The 18,840-nt window shown below is 38.2% G+C and overlaps 1 protein-coding gene across 2 annotated transcripts in view; it reads left to right on the top strand.

The window, feature by feature from the left end:
• Nucleotides 1-18,840, top strand: part of grip1 (glutamate receptor interacting protein 1) — a 93,056-nt gene that overhangs the window by 17,825 nt on the left and 56,391 nt on the right. The window contains exon 1 of one of the 2 annotated variants that reach the window (XM_041977053.1): nucleotides 7,867-8,087. The exons of the other annotated variant lie outside the window; for it this stretch is intronic. Coding sequence (XP_041832987.1) covers nucleotides 7,952-8,087 — 136 coding nt within the window. The 5' untranslated portion in view covers nucleotides 7,867-7,951. Of the gene's footprint in view, nucleotides 1-7,866; nucleotides 8,088-18,840 lie in introns of those variants that run through there. 2 annotated transcript variants of the gene reach the window in all.

Raw genomic sequence — 18,840 nt, 5'->3', positions numbered from 1 at the left:
ACAGGAAAGGGGAGGTTAGGTTTTTTTATGCTTTTAATTTTACTTTTTGGCAGCGTTTTCTTTAGAATTACCATGTTCTTCCTGCACTGTATATGCCTTTTCTGTAATATGCATGTAAAAAGTATGCCATACATTACTTGTCTATCCATACAAGTCTGTGCTGTTGACAGGAGTTTGAATGGAGGCTGTGCTAGACTGTGGCTATGCGATTTGGAGACACTGTCACGTCCCTCGATCTCAGAGGGTTAATCCTCATACATCACTGTGAAAGTTTGTGTCCATCCTTCCTTTTTATTTGGCTAGTATGTTGGCAGTGCTGGTGTAAATACAAATTTTCTTACACAGTCTCGCTCCTGAAACTCTTTAAAATTCAACTTTTAATTTTCCTAACAGGTCAGCAGAAAATTTTACTACGCTCTTGAATCATTCATGTCCAAATTAGCCACCTCCAAAAACCTGCTATAAAATTTTAACAGATTTTTTTCAGGTTTTTTTGCATAAATCTCTTAATTAACTGTAGCATGTATGACACAATATTTAAAAAAAAAAAAAAACCCTCCCTCCAGATGCAAAAAGAGGGTCCTTGCATAGCAGGCATAGAAAACCACGCCCACCAACGCATGTGAATGGATGTGAACTTATATGGTGTTGATTTGCTGGTTTCAGACTTCCATTCTTTCAGAGTTTTTGATTAAATATTCCTGAAATGGGACGGATTTGTGTTTTTTGAGGGGTGTAAAAGTAGCACCGAACTTTATTCTTTACCTGCTGATCCTCATCTGGTGACAGAACATTTTTCAAAATTTGGCAGCGGGTGGAGTTACGCAAAAAGTAGGGGGTGTAGTTACACTTTAAGACGGGATGTGTGGTTTACTGCATCCTAATAACATCTTACACTGTACCAACAACAACAATAATGATCATAATCACAATACTGTTTACGGAAACTGACTTAGTATCGTAAAATATCAATATTGGGCAAAATTCAATTTCAGACGTTGGAATTGGATCCGAACCCTAAAAAGTGTATCATTGCATCTTTGTTTTTCCAATTTTCCATTAAACTAAATTTGTGTGGCTGGTGGATTTTTTTTAAATCTGTCATGGACATGTCAAAGATTAGACAAAATGATGAATCTGAAGCATTGTTAATGTTTGTGTAGCATCAACTTTAAAATGTATTACCCTCCTGAGCCATTAAGGACAAAAATGATTAATGTATTTTAAAAAATGGATATTTAAAGGATTAACATCCTTCTTTTTATTTTTAGTCTTAGAACTGAAGTCGATGAATAGCTTTCATCTAAAAAGCTAGAACGTCGTAAATTTGAAAACTGTTGCTACACAGAAATCATTCATGCATCAAGGTCAATATTTTGGGTAATCATTGACATGTCCATGACAGATGAAAAAAGAAGAAATCCCCCAGCCACCCAAAAATGTTATCTTTGGAAAATATAAAATTTTCTTAAATCTAATTTTTATCAAGTCATCAAACTGGCATTGAAAGTGTTAAAATACAAAAAAACATTTAATAGACTTATACAGAAAAAAACAAACAACAAACAAAACAAAGTTTTTTTTATAGCAGCTTTGAAGAAGTTGACATTTTTGTCCTTAAGGTTGAAATCGGGTGGTAAATTAAACCAACCGAGGGTTAAACCAAAACCAAATCAGAGATTTTTTGACATGCACACACTTTGGACTGAAGGCTTAAAAATAAAAATATTTCTTTTCAAATTTTATTCAATGTACTTGTAATTAGACACCAGGACTCGTCTCTGGAGGTTCTGTAGTTGGTTTTATATCTAAGCAGCGTCGTGCCGCCATATGTTCAGTTTAATACCTGTTTAATCAGGAATGAGGCATGCCGCCCGCTCGCCTTCCTCTCCTCTGTAGTCTGACTGAAACCATCAGGAATCTCTCTGGTCGGATTCTCGGTTAAATGGTTACAGACGGCTGCCATGAGGAGGTTTTATCTCAGATCAAATTTGAAACACTCAGACAGAAACCTGCCTAATCTTCTCTATGTGGTTATCACATCCTCTGATCTGTCGACTCTCATCTCCAGTTTGGCTTTTCCTCAGCAAACTGGTTCAACTGGAAGCTGCTCAGATCAGAGATGAGCTTCCTTCATTTGCACAGATGGGCCAATTATTCTGATTTAATATTAATTCTTATTCTGTGTTGAGTTTGTACATTTTTGTTTTTAACGAAATTAACCTTATATATATCTATATCTATATCTATATATATATATATATATATATATATATATATATATATATATATATATATACATATATATATATATACATATATGTATATATATATATATATATATATATATACATATATATATATATATATATATACATATATGTATATATATATATATATATATATATATACATATATATATATATATATACATATATATATATATATACATATATATATATATATTTAAGCGACTTCAGGAAATTTTACTTAAATATTTTTACACAGAATTATTAAAATCCTTTTTAAATAAATAAATAAAGTATTTTTAATTATATTTTCATTTGATCAAATGATATTTTTTCTATCTCTTCGGTTTTGTTTATTTTGTTCTAACATCGTTGAGCCATTAATTTTTTTATTCATGAAATTTAATCAAATAAATGAAAATTTAATAAACATTATATACAAAATATGTTATACTTAATTAATCACTGAGGAAATCGTAATGTATATAATTATTTTAAAAAATGTATTTGTATTTAATTTTTATATTTCTTTATGTAATTTATATAAGAAATAAAAAACAAATAAGCTTTTATATTTGTATTTAGATTTTTCAGCTAAATCTTTCTTTACTATTTAGTTTATTTTATCACTCTTTTAGAAATAGTAAAACCAACTGAGTCAATAAAAAAACCATTGTATGCAACATTTGTATTTAAACTATTCATTTAAATATTTTTATTGTTTTGCACATTTTTTAGTTTGTCTTTAATGTTTATGTTAAATGATCTTCTGTGTTTTATTTATCATCTTTAAATTCTCTTTGTTTTACTTGCTGTTTGTCGACACATGGGCTGATTGAAAACAATTTTGTTTTAGTTTTTAAAATATAATTAAATTTGTTCATTTATTTTTATTAACATAGTCGTTTTCTATTTATAATTTTCTGAATAGTACCTCGGTCAGCTATCTTCCATCCATCAGACACTGAAAAGCTCTCCTTGTGCTCCACTTTGGTTCACTTGAAGGCTGATAGTTAGGTCTTTTGGGTATTTTATGCACCACATGGGAGCGACTCGCAGCCCTCCAAAGCCTCGTTATCAGCCAAACACACAGGGGGCCTATTAGAGCCAGACATGATGCAGCTTTGCCCCAAAATCTGTCACATTTGTATTATTTTATTCATCATTAATGAGGTAAGAACGGCTCCAGTTAGAACTAAGAGGTGGATTCAAAGTTTTGTTCTTAATGAATCGTTTGGCTGATGTACAACCAGATCATCACGTACAATCAAAAGAAAAAAAAAAAATAAAGAGACTTAAAATATGAAATCAGTTCATTAGATTCAGCTAAGTTGAATTAAATTTACAAGACTGAACAAAAAACTGTATCAGTACCGAGTCAGAGTGATACAGGTGTGTTTTATCATTCTGCATCAGTTGGAATTAATCCAATCAAACCCTCGCATCAGTATTCAAACATCTGCCAGTGATCATATTTACCAGGTTAATATGCTGTTCTGACCAGATTATGGTGGTAAATCTAGCAGTGTATACCGCTGACAGTGTTTCCAGGTGTTCCTCAGTCTGACCCAGCAGCCTTATCTCAGCAGATCACCTCCACTGCGTCAGACTGCAGCCGTCAGCTTTGCTCGGTCCAGCGGTCGAGCAGCTCGGCTGCTGCTGATGAAGGGAGGATGAGGGGAGGGATGGAGGGTTTGAAATTAATTCTGGAGCTTGTTCTTCTGCTGGAAATAAAAAGTTAGGCATTAAATGTTTTTATACTTAGATCATGCTTTATGAGGAAAAGCACTGTAACTTGGAATAGGACAAGTATGGGTGTATTAAGAAAGGCTGCATTCAGTTTAGAGATGAGTCTTGTTTGATATTGTCAGTAGATAAAGGTGGGATGATAGAGAAATATTAAAAGTGCAGTATGTCTCACTTTATCAGGTCCACCTTGTTAGTACTGGGTTGGACACCTTTTTCCTCCAGAACTGCCTTAATTCTTGGTGTGATAGATGGAAGCAGGTGTTGGAAACATTCCTCAGAGGTTTTCTTCATATTGACATGACAGCATCACACAGTTGCTGCAGGTTTGTCGGCTGCATCCATGATGAGAATCTCCCGTTCCACCACATCCCAAAGCTGCTCTACTGGACTGAGATCTGGTGACTGTGGAGGCCGTTGGAGTCCAGTAAACTCATCGTCATGTTCTAGAAAGCAGGTGGAGATGATCTGAGCTTTGTGACATGGTGCATTATCCTGCTGGAAGTAGCATCAGAAGATGCTACACCGTGGTCATAAAGGGATGGACATGGTCAGCAACAATACTCAGGTAGGCTGTGCTGGTTAAACCAGGCCACGTTGGTACTAAGGGGCCCAAAGTGGGCCAAAACAATATGCTCTTCACCATTACACCACCAGCAGCCTGAAGCACTGATCCAAGGCAGGATGGATCCATGTTTTCATGATGTTTCCACCAAATTCTGAACCTAGCATCTGAATGTGGAGCTGAAATGGAGACTCATCAGACCAGCAACGTTTCTCCATCTTCTATTGTCCAGTGTTGGTGAGTGTGTGTGAATTGTAGCCTCAGTTTCCTGTTCTTAGCTGACAGGAGGCACCCGGGGTGGTCTTCTGCTGCTGTAGCCCATCTGCTTCAAGGTTGGTCGTGTTCAGAGATGATGTTCTGCAGACCTTGGTTGGAACCAGTGCTTACTGGACTTCCTGTTGCCTTTCTATCATCTCCAACCAGTCTGCCCACTCTCCTCTGACCACTGACATGAACCAGGCATTTTGTTCCAGACAAGGAATTCTCTGTCCTAGATGTAATTTACCCCAACAATCGTCTTCAGACATCACACCACCTCTTTCTGACTCTTCATTCAGCATCTTTATATAAAGATAAAAAAAACTGAATTATTTATCTTTGTCAGAACAAATCTGGACCTTTAAAACACACACATACAGGTTATTTTAAGCAACACGCCATGAAGCCAGAAGCTCTCAAAGTTAGACTGACACACCCAGATAATTTGGTTAAGGGTCAAGTTTCTCCTGCATCTAAACTCAAACTGCCTTCTCCTTCTTCTTCTTCTGATAGCTGGAAGAAATTGTTCCTCAATAGTCTGTGATGTGATGTGTTAACTGGAAGGAGCCCAACTCTCAAATGTATGCTGGGACAAATACAGTGGTCCAGTTAACTGGCCTGCAGCTGTTAAACATGCAGGAGGTACTCACCTGGCCAGACTTCCAAAACATAAACAGCATTTACAGAGCATTGTTTTTGCACCACGGCTACTCACTTCAGTCCTACGAGGGCTGCAGACCAGCAGGGTTTCCATGTATTCCTGCTTCAACACATCTGATTCAAATTAAATGGATCTAACAGCCTATCAGGTTTTACACAATGACTCATTAATTTGACTGAGGTGTGTTGATGCAGGTATACGTGGAAAACCTGCTGGATTGTGGCCCTCATAGGACCGAACTGAGTAGCCCTGGCAAAGTATAAAAGCATAAATAACTTTACATCTCTATAAATGAAAAGGTCAGTCGGATGAGAATATAACAACAACAATATGATAATCACATTAATGTTCATGTAAACAGATTTGGTATCAGCAGATATCCAATTTTAGTAATCAGATATCAGCGGGTTGGAGCCATATAAAAGTGGACTGGTGCTTTTCTAGTGAATTTCATGTGATTTTATTTAATCAATTTATCTTTTTATTATATTTATTTATTGTGTGAAGGTTTTTATGGTGTCTAAGCAGCCGGTATCACAAACTTCCATCTGGGTTAATAAAGTTTATCTTGTTTGGCTTTAATTGACTCCATCACAGTGTCATTCCTCCCTGAGTTCTGGTACAAGAGGGAATGAACAGACCGGCAGGTGAAAGTCCTCCACCTAGACCTGACAAATTTTAGGTATGTATGACCAAAAAATTAAACAGACAAATTTTCGGTTGCTTGTGCGCCCTGGAAGGTAAATAGAGGAATGTCGGTATGAAGTTTTAGTGTGGGCCAGCTCTTATTAAAATAAATTATATCTCACAGGATTATTGTAATTATAATGTGAACTGGAAGTTTATTCTTTCATTTGAAAGCGACATACTTCAGTATGAAGTGAACATAAGTAAATGTGCACAGTGTTAGCATAGCAGTTAATTTGCACTTATCGACCCTTGGCTGGTCACAACTGTGCGACCCTAAAGCCCTGAGTTTGACATGCAGGTCATAGATCAGTGGTTCCCAGCCTGTTTTCCCTGATGACCCCTTCATGCAACTACCAAAAAGCTGTGGACCCCCCACCCGTCCCTTGTTGAAACCATTCTTAGTTTTATGCTTCATTAGCTGCTTCTCACCATAAATTACACATTCTGACTCCTTTTATGTGATAAAACCAAAGTTCATTACTTATTTTTATTTATTTATTTCAAAATAAGGACCACCCATCTGCACTGTGGCATTTCTCAGACATGCTTCATTAATGAAATGGTGCAAAGTGTTTTCAGGCCCCCAAAACTCTGGTTCCATGTGAATGAAACACTCATACGATAAAAACTTAATACACCTCATCTCGTCTCTGTGTGGACATGGCTTCATGTAAATCACACTGTCTCTGAACAAACAAATTTGAGTGTTTAATGTTGTCTGTGGTTTCTGGTTTGAGTATACCCCCCTGTTCATTCCCTGTACCAATCTGTCCCTTAGTTTCTCTTCTTGGTTGTCTGTGAGTCGTGTTTCCTGTTTTATTTTGTAGTTCATCTCCTTGTGTTTTACATTCTGTTCCCTCATGTTTTCCACGTAGATGTCTTGGTGTTAGAAACTTGAAAAAGTTGATGTGAATACACAGACCTGGTTCTGGAAGCTTTCTGAACATGAAATATAAAGTGGTCTGACTTAATGTCTGATTCCTGCAGTCAGCTGATGACCAGCTGCTGGTAATCCACTGGTTAAACCAAACCTTTATCAGGTTTGTTAATGATCACCTGCTCAGGTGTTGCCTCCTCATCTCCTGACAGGGGAGCGAGTGAGGTCACCATGGTAAACAGGAACGAACTCGCCACGAAACGCCGCTCTTCTTCTGCAATTACAGACCACTCTGTGGAATTCACACACACCAACTCCATGCCTGAAGAGCCCTCCCCTCCCCCCTCTCTAGATCAGAGTGTGTGAATGAGGAGGTGGAGGACGAGGAAGGTGGGAGAAGAGAATGTGGATGAAAAGAAAGAAAAAGGATGGAAGCAGCAAGTCAAGATAACAAAGGAAGGAAGGAACTAATGAAGGAGAGGAAGCACACAAAAGAGGGCTGTGATGGAGGAGTGGTGTGTTATAGAGCAGCGGTGTGTGTGTGCGTGCGTGTGCTGTCAGCCCTGTGATTGGCTGAGCTTGGCTAGATGCACCAACAGCTGAAAGAAAACGAGAACAGAGGAGGAGAGGGAGGCTGCAGATAGAGGAGAGAACACAAAGAACGAGTGTGTGAGTGTGTATGTGTGCTGCATGCTCGCTAATGTGCATGCATGTGTGTGTGTGAGATATCCAGAGGTGTGTGTGTGCAGCAGCAGCAAGCAAAAGCGAAGAGAAGGAGGAGAAAGAGGAGGAGGAGGAAACCTGATCTCATACTCTCTTTGGATTTGCTTTAATCATCATCAGCCTTGCTGTTAGCTTAGCCCGGCCCGGTTTGGCCCAGTTCGGACCCAGTTGTGGTGGTGGGAATGGAGCGGTTCCTGGCCCTGCTGCGACTGCTGAGCAGGAGGAGGCGAGGGAGGAGGTACAGGGCAGACGACGACTACCAGGAAGGCTACGAAGACGTTTACTACTACACCAGCAAGTACAACACACACCTACTGAGTGAGTCCCATAGAGATGAACTGAAGAGAGAGAGAGACAGAGAGAAAGCTTATCAACAGATTATGACACTTGGAGAAGAACGGGAGTGTGTTTAAGTCATCTTATGAGGACATGAGGGTGTTTATTCAGTCAAATGGGACAGAAAGCTGTTTTCAGTTTAAAATGTTGTCCTCTGGGATGAAGATAAGTGTGTGTGTGTGTGTGTGTGTGTGTGTGTGTGTGGTCTTTTATTATAGATGAAGGTCTTTAGCAAGTCGCTGCTCAGTTACACATGCTCAGGTATCCAGGTGACCGGGGGGGGGGGGGGGGCAGGTGGCTTGTGGGTAATGAAAAGGGAGGAAGTGTTTACTGCGGAGAGGAATGTGGAAAATGTGGGAAAACACAGACACACTAATTCCAGGTTGAGCATGTTGTTTTACTCTGGTTTCTGACCCAGCATTTGTTTTCACCGTCACAACTTTTCATGAATAAAAGAACATTTCCTTCCTCTCATCAGCCGCAGAGTCACTTCTTTATCAAAGATCATCATTTATTCTCTTATGAGCCTCATCAGAGTTTATTTTACTCGTATTTGATCCCCGGCCACATTTCCAGGGCAATAAAATCACAGATGCCACTGCTGTCATTTTAGATGATTTATTTATGTCTTTAAATAACGACAAGAACAAAAACAGCAGCTCAGGGTCGGAGGTGAGCTGGAAAGTGTCTCAGTTTTTTATCATCTGTGTGTGGATAAATTCAGTTTGTTGTAAAAATAATTTGAACCTCAGTGATTTTAGTAACACGACAAGTCGGTGCCTGGAGATCCGGCTGTAGCTGTACCCATTTTTAGAAGGTGGCAGGGCGTGGTTCATTCACGTCGTGTTATAATGGTTTTATTAAGGTTTTGAATTTGCACTGAAGGTTTTATTACACTTACAGTAACAAATGTAAGGCAATCCAAATTTATTTATACAGCACATTTCATGCATGAGGCGACCCAGTTTGTTGTAGAATATATACACTGTGTTACATACGATACAAACAGACGCAAATGGGAAATTCATCATCATTGTACATGCAAGAAAATACATGGAAAAGGAAAAACTCTCTATCTTAATGAAATGTTTTGGGACCTGATTTACCAAAACTCAGGTTTGGACCAGACATCAGATTTTCTGGTGTTTTTTTTTTCTTATTTCAGGAGCAGAAAAACAAAATAGTTTGAACTTTCAGGATGGAAAACAAACTTGATTTAGAAGATCTTAGAAGTCTTAGTGGTGTCAGCAGATTCAGAGCCAATCCGGTTTTAAAATCAATCCATTGTCTCACAGGAAGCCAGTGATATCTTTATATCTTTCTTTGTTTTTATGAGGACGTGGTTCAGTTGAGACCTGGTTCAGTTTTCTAAATCATCATCATCTTTTCTCCGGGTGGTAAAAGCTTGATTTGATTCCTGCTGTAATTTGGTTGTTAAAATTTTGCTCAGTCCAAAATGACACCAAAGTTTCTGGATTTATTCTTTATTTTTAGCATTGCTTTGCATCTTTGGACCCTCAACTTTGTGTCCGAACACAGTAATATCATTTTCATCTTTATTTATCTTCAAGTTAGCTGACACATCCACGTATTGCTTTGACTTAGTGTAAAGGGGTTATTCGGGATTTTGTGGATCAAAAATTATTTAAAAAATTTGGGTAAAACTAGTTTTTGTTTTCACACTTAAACGTAATGTAGTGCTGTACTTTGTGCTCCTCTACGTCACGAGAAAATGAAAAACTCAGACCCCTTCAGATGCAAGAAAGGCAGGTCCTCGCCGTGCAGGCATAGAAGCCAGGCCCACGGCGCATGTGTACGGATGTGAACTTGTTATCTGACGTAGATTCACTAGTTTCAGACTTTTTGACTTTTACAGAACTTTTGAGAAGATATTGTGGCAATGGGACGGATTTGTGCTTTTGAGGGGTGTAAAAGTAACACCGGACTTTTCCGGCTGCATCACGGTGGCGTTCTGACCTCCACGGCGGGGGCGTGTCAAATGGGGAGCGCCCACGATTCTCCACTTCCAGGATAAACTGGTCGTTCATGATGAAAAAGTCTGACTTCCTGTCTGCGCGCTATCTGAGTCTCAGCTGCAGTAACTGAGTAGTTGGTTTGACTTTTAGAAACTGGAATATCACGATTTCAGTCAGACATGTTAACACGTTTTAAAAGACCGTTTTGCTCAGACTCTAATATGTTGTTTTTAGTTTGAGAACAACTAAAGCTTATGGGACATGTCTACCAATATCTACTCTACTAGAGCAAGTCAACGAAACTTAACAATATTTTCATGTTCACCGCTACATTTAGTAAATCTGTGACGGTCAGTGGGATTTTGAATGTGGTTTTCATGCGTTTTTTCTTGCTTAGTTTTGCAGGTTTGATTTAATATGAGAGGAAACAGTGAAGAGAAATTGTCTGATCAGTAAACAAACCAAACTGCGTTAATATTCCAGTCAGATCCTCGTCAGATTCAGAAGGGTTATCTGCTGGGATGAATTTAGAGCGTGAATTGATCTGGTGGACGAGCAGCTCGGCAGATGAAGATGGTGGGATGTGAGAGGAGTGTGTTGCAGTGATCAGGAACAGCTGGAGCAGCTGATTCGTTTGTTCTGGACAGGTGTGGAAATCAGATTCTATTCTTGTCTCTACTTTTCAGTTTCTGTTTGTGCTGCTGCTTCATCAGGGTCTTTTAAGGCATTTGTGTAGATTAGACAGAGAGCAGCTCATGCAGTGAAAACACTGCAGAGGAGAAAAGATAGAGGCCTATCCATGTTTCTGTTTCAGGAGACTTCGTCTGCTTTTTCACTTATTTTCAGTCCAGTTCTTGTAGCTGATCATTTTATAGGGGTGTAGTTTTTGTTTGTTAAGCCACTTAACTCCGACCTATGAATCATTTAATCATAGAAAAGGCTCATAACTGAAGGGATGGATTTTAGTCTTTGAAAGGATGTTTTATTTTAAAATGCTTGTCATCCAAACGTCCTGGTTAGATTCCCTTCCATCCCGGCCTAATTTTCTTCACTTGTGTCCTATTGTCTTCCTTCCCTTCCTGCTAGTTAGGCTGTATTCTCCTTCCCTTCATCCCTCATCGACTTGTCCTTTTTTCACCAATCCAGCATCTGGCTTTGCAACCTGTCTGATTCTAATAAACCAGTGTCAACACATAATAGCAAATAACCAGTTTTAAATAGGGTCTTTAGGCTCTTTCTTTAGTGTCTCCTAAGAAAACCAGCAAAGATCAGACAGTCTGACAGACAGAGGTGATTCCCAAAGAGCTGGAAACTTGGCATATCTCAGCATGTTGGCAGAAACTGGACACGTGGAGGACAAAATAGAATAGACAGACAGAATCACAGACTAAAAATCAGGACTAAAAAAACGACCTACAGCAGATGAACAGGATCTGAAAGGCTCAAAGAAATAGGAACAAATCCAGGAAAGACCTGAACCAGGACCTGAGAGATGCATCTGGATTTCAGCTGATCCATCTACCGTTGGCCGAAGCTTTATTAGAAATGGTCTCCATGGAAACGTGGCTGTCAAGTCCCTTCTTAAGGAAGGGAAACAATAAAAAAAAAGGCTGAGGAATATCACATGACACAAGAACTGGACTGAAGATTGGTGGAAACAGGTCTGATGAAGGATGAAGCCTCCTCGGGGTCCGATGGATGAACTCTGGTTCACATCTGAGCCCCTCCACAGTTTCTCCATCAGGACTTGAACTAAACTGTTTACGCTGATTAAAGAGTCTGTGAGCGCCGCGAGCGGCTGATGAAAGATTCTGTTTGTTCAGCCTCAGATGTTTCTCAGTGGAGTAGACCAGCAGGTTTTAATGGAGGATGAGGAGGAGTCTGACTCGTCTTTATGTTTCAGATATCATACAAACATCAAACTAAACACCTTTATGGAAGCTCATGAGTGTAGATGTGATCATTTATTCATTTTTAAGGATCATATTTGTGTGTTTAGATGGTAAAAGCTGAACTTAACCCTCCTGTCTGACTGTACAGTGTGTGTTCGCTGCAGAGCTGCTAAAAGGCATTTCTCCAAGCTATCAGCTAGCTAGCTCAGTGTGTGTGTTATGTTAAGCACAGCGTGTGATTGTACGTGAAAGCAATTTTCAGTTGGTTGACTGGCTAACCCAGACACACTCCTGAGACCTGGTTTAGTGTTATTTCCTCCTTGATTTAATGTGCGATGACTCTGTTAACCTGGTTTTTATATGTTAAAATAATCAGCTGTTCCTGGTTGTTGTTTAATTTAATTTCCAGATTAGATTTGTGGGGTTTTTTTCCTCCTGATCAGAGTTAATAATTTTAAAGAAGGATATAATACAACAGAAATTGTGATTATTAACTCTTTGGGAGCTTCTGGTCTTTTGGATCTCTCGAACTAAACAATGAAAACATTTATGTAAGACAAGACATAATTTTGACCCTCATCGCCTCGTCTCATCACTTAAAAACGTGTCATTCAAACAGTGGGAATAATTTTAAATACCAGTCAACGGCTCAGTTTTCATCCAGATTTATCACAAATGTCCACCAAAAATCAGAAACATTTATTTTTTTTTTGGAATACTTTATTTTCATTTTTAATTTTACAAAAACAAGATCAAACAGACAAACAAAGAACCCCCCACCCACATTCCCAAAAGGATGCTCCAATATCTTAAGTAGTTTTACAATACAGTACAATACTTTGAGGTCAGTCACATTCCAATATCACAGTATCCATGTAATCAAGATAGGGCTGCCAGATTTGAATAAAGGTGTTGTATCCCTTTCTGAGACTGTATGTTATCTTTTCTAAAGGCACACAGTTATTCATTTCTAAATACCATTTAGTTATGGACAAAGGGGAGTCAGATTTCCATGTGACAGCAATACACTTTCTGGCCACTGCCAGGGCTATGTCCAAAAATTTGATTTGAAATTTGTGAAGTGGTTTATCAATGTTCATAAAGCTCCCCAGTAAGCAAAGTTCTGGATCAACAGGTAATGAAATTTGAACAATTTTAGTCAAGACATCACAAAAGTCAATCCAGAAATTTCTCACCTTAACACATGACCAAGTACAGTGTAGGAAAGAACCCACATCTGTAGCACATCGAAAACATGTATCGGATAAATCGGGTTTAGACTTATGAATTTTCTCTGGAGTCAAGTAGAGCTGATGAAGGAAATTATAGTGGACAAGCCTGTACCGTGCATTAATAGTAGCAGATAAGCTGTCTTGACACAGCTCTGACCAAAGTTGGTTTTCAATTGTGATATTTAAGTCTGACTCCCACCTTTCCTTAGACCTATACAAAGTCGGTTTAGAACATTCAGATATTAACAAAGAGTAGACTTTAGAAATAAATTTATATGGTCCATTATCATATATCAACTCTTCCAGTTTAGTGAGTTTAGGTAAAGCCATACTATTCAAGTTGCTTCTCAGAAATGACCGCAGTTGAAGATAACAAAAGAAAGTATTGTTCGACAAATTGTATTTTGTTCTTAATTGTTCAAACGTCATGAAAAGTCCATTCTGATAACAGTTCTCCAATTTACGAATTCCATTATGATGCCATGATTCCAGGATCTTGTTGTTTACAGTCAGGGGGATAAGTCCATTTTGCTTTAAAGGTGATTTTGGTGACAGTCCCATCTCCTTACCAATGTTTTTATGTGCGTCATACCAAAGCTTAATGAGATGTAATAAAATTGGATTATCAGTCTTTTTTTTTAAAATTCGGTAGTTATATTTGTAAACAAAATCACTGAAAAAACTGTCTTTCAAAGAATGAAATGCAATATAAACCCAAGATGGAGTCATATCCTCCTCAAACAAAGACAAAAGAAATCGCATTTGGGCTGCAAGATAATATTTTCTAAAGTTGGGTAGTTGAAGTCCTCCTGACTTATAGTCCCAAGTCAACTTCTCCAGAGATACTCTTGGTACCTTATTATTCCAAATGAACTGTCTAACATTTTTATTAAGGGTTTTAAAAAAGGTTTGGGGTAATGAAATAGGTATTGATTGAAAGAGGTACTGCAACCTCGGTAAGATGTTCATTTTAATGCAGTTAATCCTACCAATTAAAGTAAGAGGAAGGCTAATCCATTTGTGTAGATCATCCTCAATTTTTTTAAGCAGCGGAATATAATTCAATGTATAAAGATTTTTTAAGTCATTGTCCACAACTATACCAAGGTATTTTATTCCAGTTGGGGCCCATTTGAACACAGATGCATTTTGATACACAGAATAGTTAAATGTTGTTAATGGAATTATTTCACTTTTGTCATAGTTTACTCTATATCCCGAAACAGTGCCATATATGTCCAATAACTCCTGGAGTCGAGATAGAGAGTGGGAAGGGTCCGTTAAATATAAGAGAACATCATCGGCCAATAAATTTATTTTATGTATTGTCTGACCAACCTTAAAGCCCTTTATGTCAGGGTCCCTCCTGATTGCCTCCGCCAGAGGCTCAATGGCTAAGGCAAACAGACTTGGGGACAATGGACATCCTTGTCTACTTGATCTATCTAGGGAAAATGGTGACGAAATTTGCCCATTAGTAGTAATCCTTGCTCTTGGATTATGGTATAGGGTTTTCACCCAGTTAATAAATACTTGTCCAAAACCAAATTTAGCTAACACTTTAAATAAGTAGGGCCATTCCAGCCTATCGAAGGCTTTCTCTGCGTCTAAGGCCACAGCCACCGAGTGATCAGGTCTCGATTTTGCTAAATGGATAATATTAAAGAATCTACTTAAATTATTGGCAGATAAACGTTTCTGAATAAAGCCAGTCTGATCCGGGTTAATTATTTTGGGTAAAATTAGACTAAGTCTATTAGCTAATACTTTAGAAATCAATTTATAGTCTGAATTCAATAATGAGATGGGCCTATAAGATGCACATTTTAACGGATCTTTACCTTTTTTAAATATAACTGTGATTATGGCACTTGAGAAAGATTCAGGAAGCGTATGTGTCTTCGACGCGAGGTTAATTACATCCATAAGCATTGGGGTAAGTAAATCTTTAAACTCTTTATAAAATTCAGGGGGAAACCCATCCTCTCCCGGGGATTTATTGGAATGAAGCGAGCTTAGAGCTTTTATAATTTCTGCCTGAGTAAAGGGAAGGTCAAGATTTCCCCGGTCCTCTTCACTAACATTTTGTAATTTGATTGTAGACAGAAAGTTATCAATATGTGTTAAATCACTGGGTAATTCTGATTTGTACAAATTTGAATAGAAGTGTCTAAATGTATCATTTATTTCTGTTGGGTTATATGAGATAGGGCCTGCTCCAGTTCGGATGGCATTGATAGTCCTAGAGCTTTCCTCTGCCTTCAGTTGCCAAGACAAAATTTTATGTGCCTTCTCTCCCAATTCATAAAATTTCTGTTTAGTTCTTAAAATGGCTCTTTCTATTTGGTAGGTATTCAATGTATTGTATTGAAGTTTTTTCTGAACTAAAGATTGATATATGTCTGAGGAACCATTTCTTTGATAATCTTTTTCCAGTAGTAAAATTTCTTTTCCCAACTTATCAATATCCTCTGTGTATTGTTTTTTTAAACCCTTAGTATAAGAAATAATCTGTCCCCTCAAATAGGCCTTTAACGTATCCCATAAAATAAAACTATTGGGAGAGGAGGCACAATTTGTTTCACAAAACAACTTTATCTGATCCCTTATGAATGCACAGAAGTCAGCTCTCTGAAGAAGAGTGGGGTTAAGACGCCACCTATAGGGTGTTTTGGGCTTATCTGGTAACAAAATGGACAAGGTTAATGGTGAGTGATCAGACAAAGTTCTAGATAAATATTCAGCATCTAATGCTCTGTGAAAGAGCTGGGTAGACAATAAAAATAAATCAATTCTAGTGTGGGACTTATGAGGGCTCGAATAAAAGGAATAATCCCGAGTCTGAGGGTGCATCTGCCTCCAAATGTCTATTAAATTTAGGTCCTTCATATATGTTTGAGTGGTCTTAGCTGCTTTAGACTTAGAAATGGTCATAGTCGACTTGTCCAGAGTAGGATCTAAACAAAAATTAAAATCACCTCCTATAAGTATATTTTGTTGCCCCCCTGCAACTTTTAAAAATATATCTTGCATGAACAAATCATCATCATAGTTTGGTGCATATAAATTCAGGAGTGACCATTGTTCTGAGAATATTCTACAATTGACAAAAACATAACGTCCTGAGGGATCAACGACAGTATCAAGTATTTCCAGAGGTGTATTTTTATTTATCAAAATGGCCACTCCTCTAGCCTTTGAATTAAAGGATGACGACACTACCTGTCCTACCCATTCTCTTTTTAATTTTTTATGTTCTTGCGAAGTGAGGTGAGTCTCTTGTAGAAAAGCAATATCTACTTGTAACTTTTTAAGATATGTCAAGACTCTTTTTCTTTTAATTGGCCCATTCAACCCATTAACATTAAAACTGGTAAATTTCAACACACTATCCATAATAATTCCGTTTTAGGTAACATACCCTGACCTCTCATATTATTACAGTAAGTACCTGAACTACACTGTGTAAAATATAAATGGAGCACCCAAACAAAAAACAAAAAGTAAAATACCCCAAAAACAGAAACACAATCCCACAGCGCCAACCCCAGAACATGTGGCACATCTCCCTTCATCTGGAATGGTCTTGTATTCGTGAACAACAAAACTAAGTCAAGTCCAAAGTCTCTTGTCCCCTGTGGGGCCTCTAGTAAATAATATAAAATATAGTATAAACACTCTCAAATTAAATGTTAAATAATAATGACTGCCATTACAATTTCTCTAAGAAAATCAGTCAAGCGGACAAAATATAACAGAGGTAACTTACATGTTGCACCATGAGTGAAAAAATATGTCACGTAACTCGTCAACACCTCTCTTTAGTTCTCCCATACGTAGTCTTTCACAAACGTTGCTGCTTCTTTTGGTGTTTTAAAGACTTTTCTTTTTCCGTCTGGAAGTGTTATTCGCAGAGTAGCAGGATAGAGTAAGGCAAACTGGACATCCCTGGATCTCAGCTCTTTCTTCACGCGGTCGTATTCCTTTCGACGCTTCACCAGGTTAGCGCTCAGATCAGGGAAGAACATCACCGGCGTATTCTCGTACATTATGGAGCCGTTGTTTTCCCTGGATAGCTTTGCGGCCGTGCGGAGTATCCTCTCCCGGTCCTGGTATTTCAGCAGGCGTATCAACACGGCTCTCGGCCTCTCCTCCGCGGGTGGTCTTGGTCCGAACGTCCGGTGCGCTCGCTCTATTATAAGCGGTTCGGGAAAATGTTCTTGTCCCAAAACAGTCGGCAACCAGTTGGCAAAAAACGTAACCGGGTCATTCCCCTCACAGCCCTCACGTACATTAAGGACACGGATATTATTGCGTCTGCTGTAATTCTCGAGTGACTCAACTTTCTCCATCAAAAGCTCATTGTCTTTCGTTAACTTTTCCACCCGCGAGTCCAGTACGGTGAGCTGGTCCTCCGCCGTCCCAATACGCTCCTCCGCTTCAGTGACGCGGGATGTCAGGCTGTCAAGTATAGTTTTTAATTCCAGTATGGACTCGTTAATCTCTGCAGTTTTGGTGTCTAGCTTAGTGGAGAGGGCTTGATTTCCGCTACGTATCTCTTGAAGTATGAGAGCGTTTTCCCCGATAGGTTGCCCCTGACCCTGCGCCATCTTGCTAATGTTAGCCTCTTGCTGTTTTTCCTCTTCGCACGACGAGAAATGCACATATGTTGAATTAGCTTGCTTGTTTTTGGATCTTAAGTCCATTGTGCATCTTATAAATAAGAATATATAATAAATGTTGGCATGACAAAGACTTAAGAGAGTGTTTAAAGATGAATCTTGGAGAGCCCACAGATGTGCGTCTTTCTAGCTCAGCTGCATCACGTGACCCCTCCAATCAGAAACATTTAATGCAAATTTTAATCTATGATTGTTATTTGATTATTAAAAGTTGATTAATTGAGATAATCAGAAGTTGGCATCAATTCTTCAGCCAGAACTGCAACTAAATGTGCAATATAAATATACAATAACGAGCTTCCCAACACTGTGAATGTGTAAAAACACACAAACACTGCTTATAGGTCTTTAAGTTTTATGCCAACACAAGAAAATAACATTAAAACCAAATAAAGTAACAAGAAGTCTCATTCTACCTAAACCCCTCAGCTGTGTAAAGAATAAATAAATCCTTCATATTAACTCGGCATTTTTCTAAAAAAAAAAAAAAAACAGATGAAAAGCCTACAGGTCCTCTACCTGGACTTGGGTGGCTTCTTTCTGGAAACTACATTGTAAAAATGCTTTTGAACATTTCTTTTTTAACCTGAGTAGAAAAGCATCCAGCTAGCTTTGTCTTCCAGCTGTCGTCTGACACAAAATAAATAAGACGTTCAGTGAACACGGCACATTTCTGTAAACCTGACCTGAGTTGTAAAGAAATAGAAAACTGAAAATAACACTAAAGCATTTAATTTGACTGTTACATTAGAATAAACTAGGGCTTCAAATGATTGCAATTTTTAATCATGATTAATCACAGCTTTCAAATTAATCACAAATTTAAAATAATTTCAAATTGATTAATCACCTATATGCCTGAAATGTGCCCGTTTTTACTGTAATGTATCAACAGAAAGAGCCAATGCTACAAATATTTACTGTTAACTGACCTTTTCTTGGGTAAAGGTCAG

This window comes from Melanotaenia boesemani, chromosome 23 (assembly GCF_017639745.1).
Source record: "Melanotaenia boesemani isolate fMelBoe1 chromosome 23, fMelBoe1.pri, whole genome shotgun sequence".
NCBI lineage: Eukaryota > Metazoa > Chordata > Actinopteri > Atheriniformes > Melanotaeniidae > Melanotaenia > Melanotaenia boesemani.
This window is presented reverse-complemented; position numbering and strand designations above follow the sequence as displayed.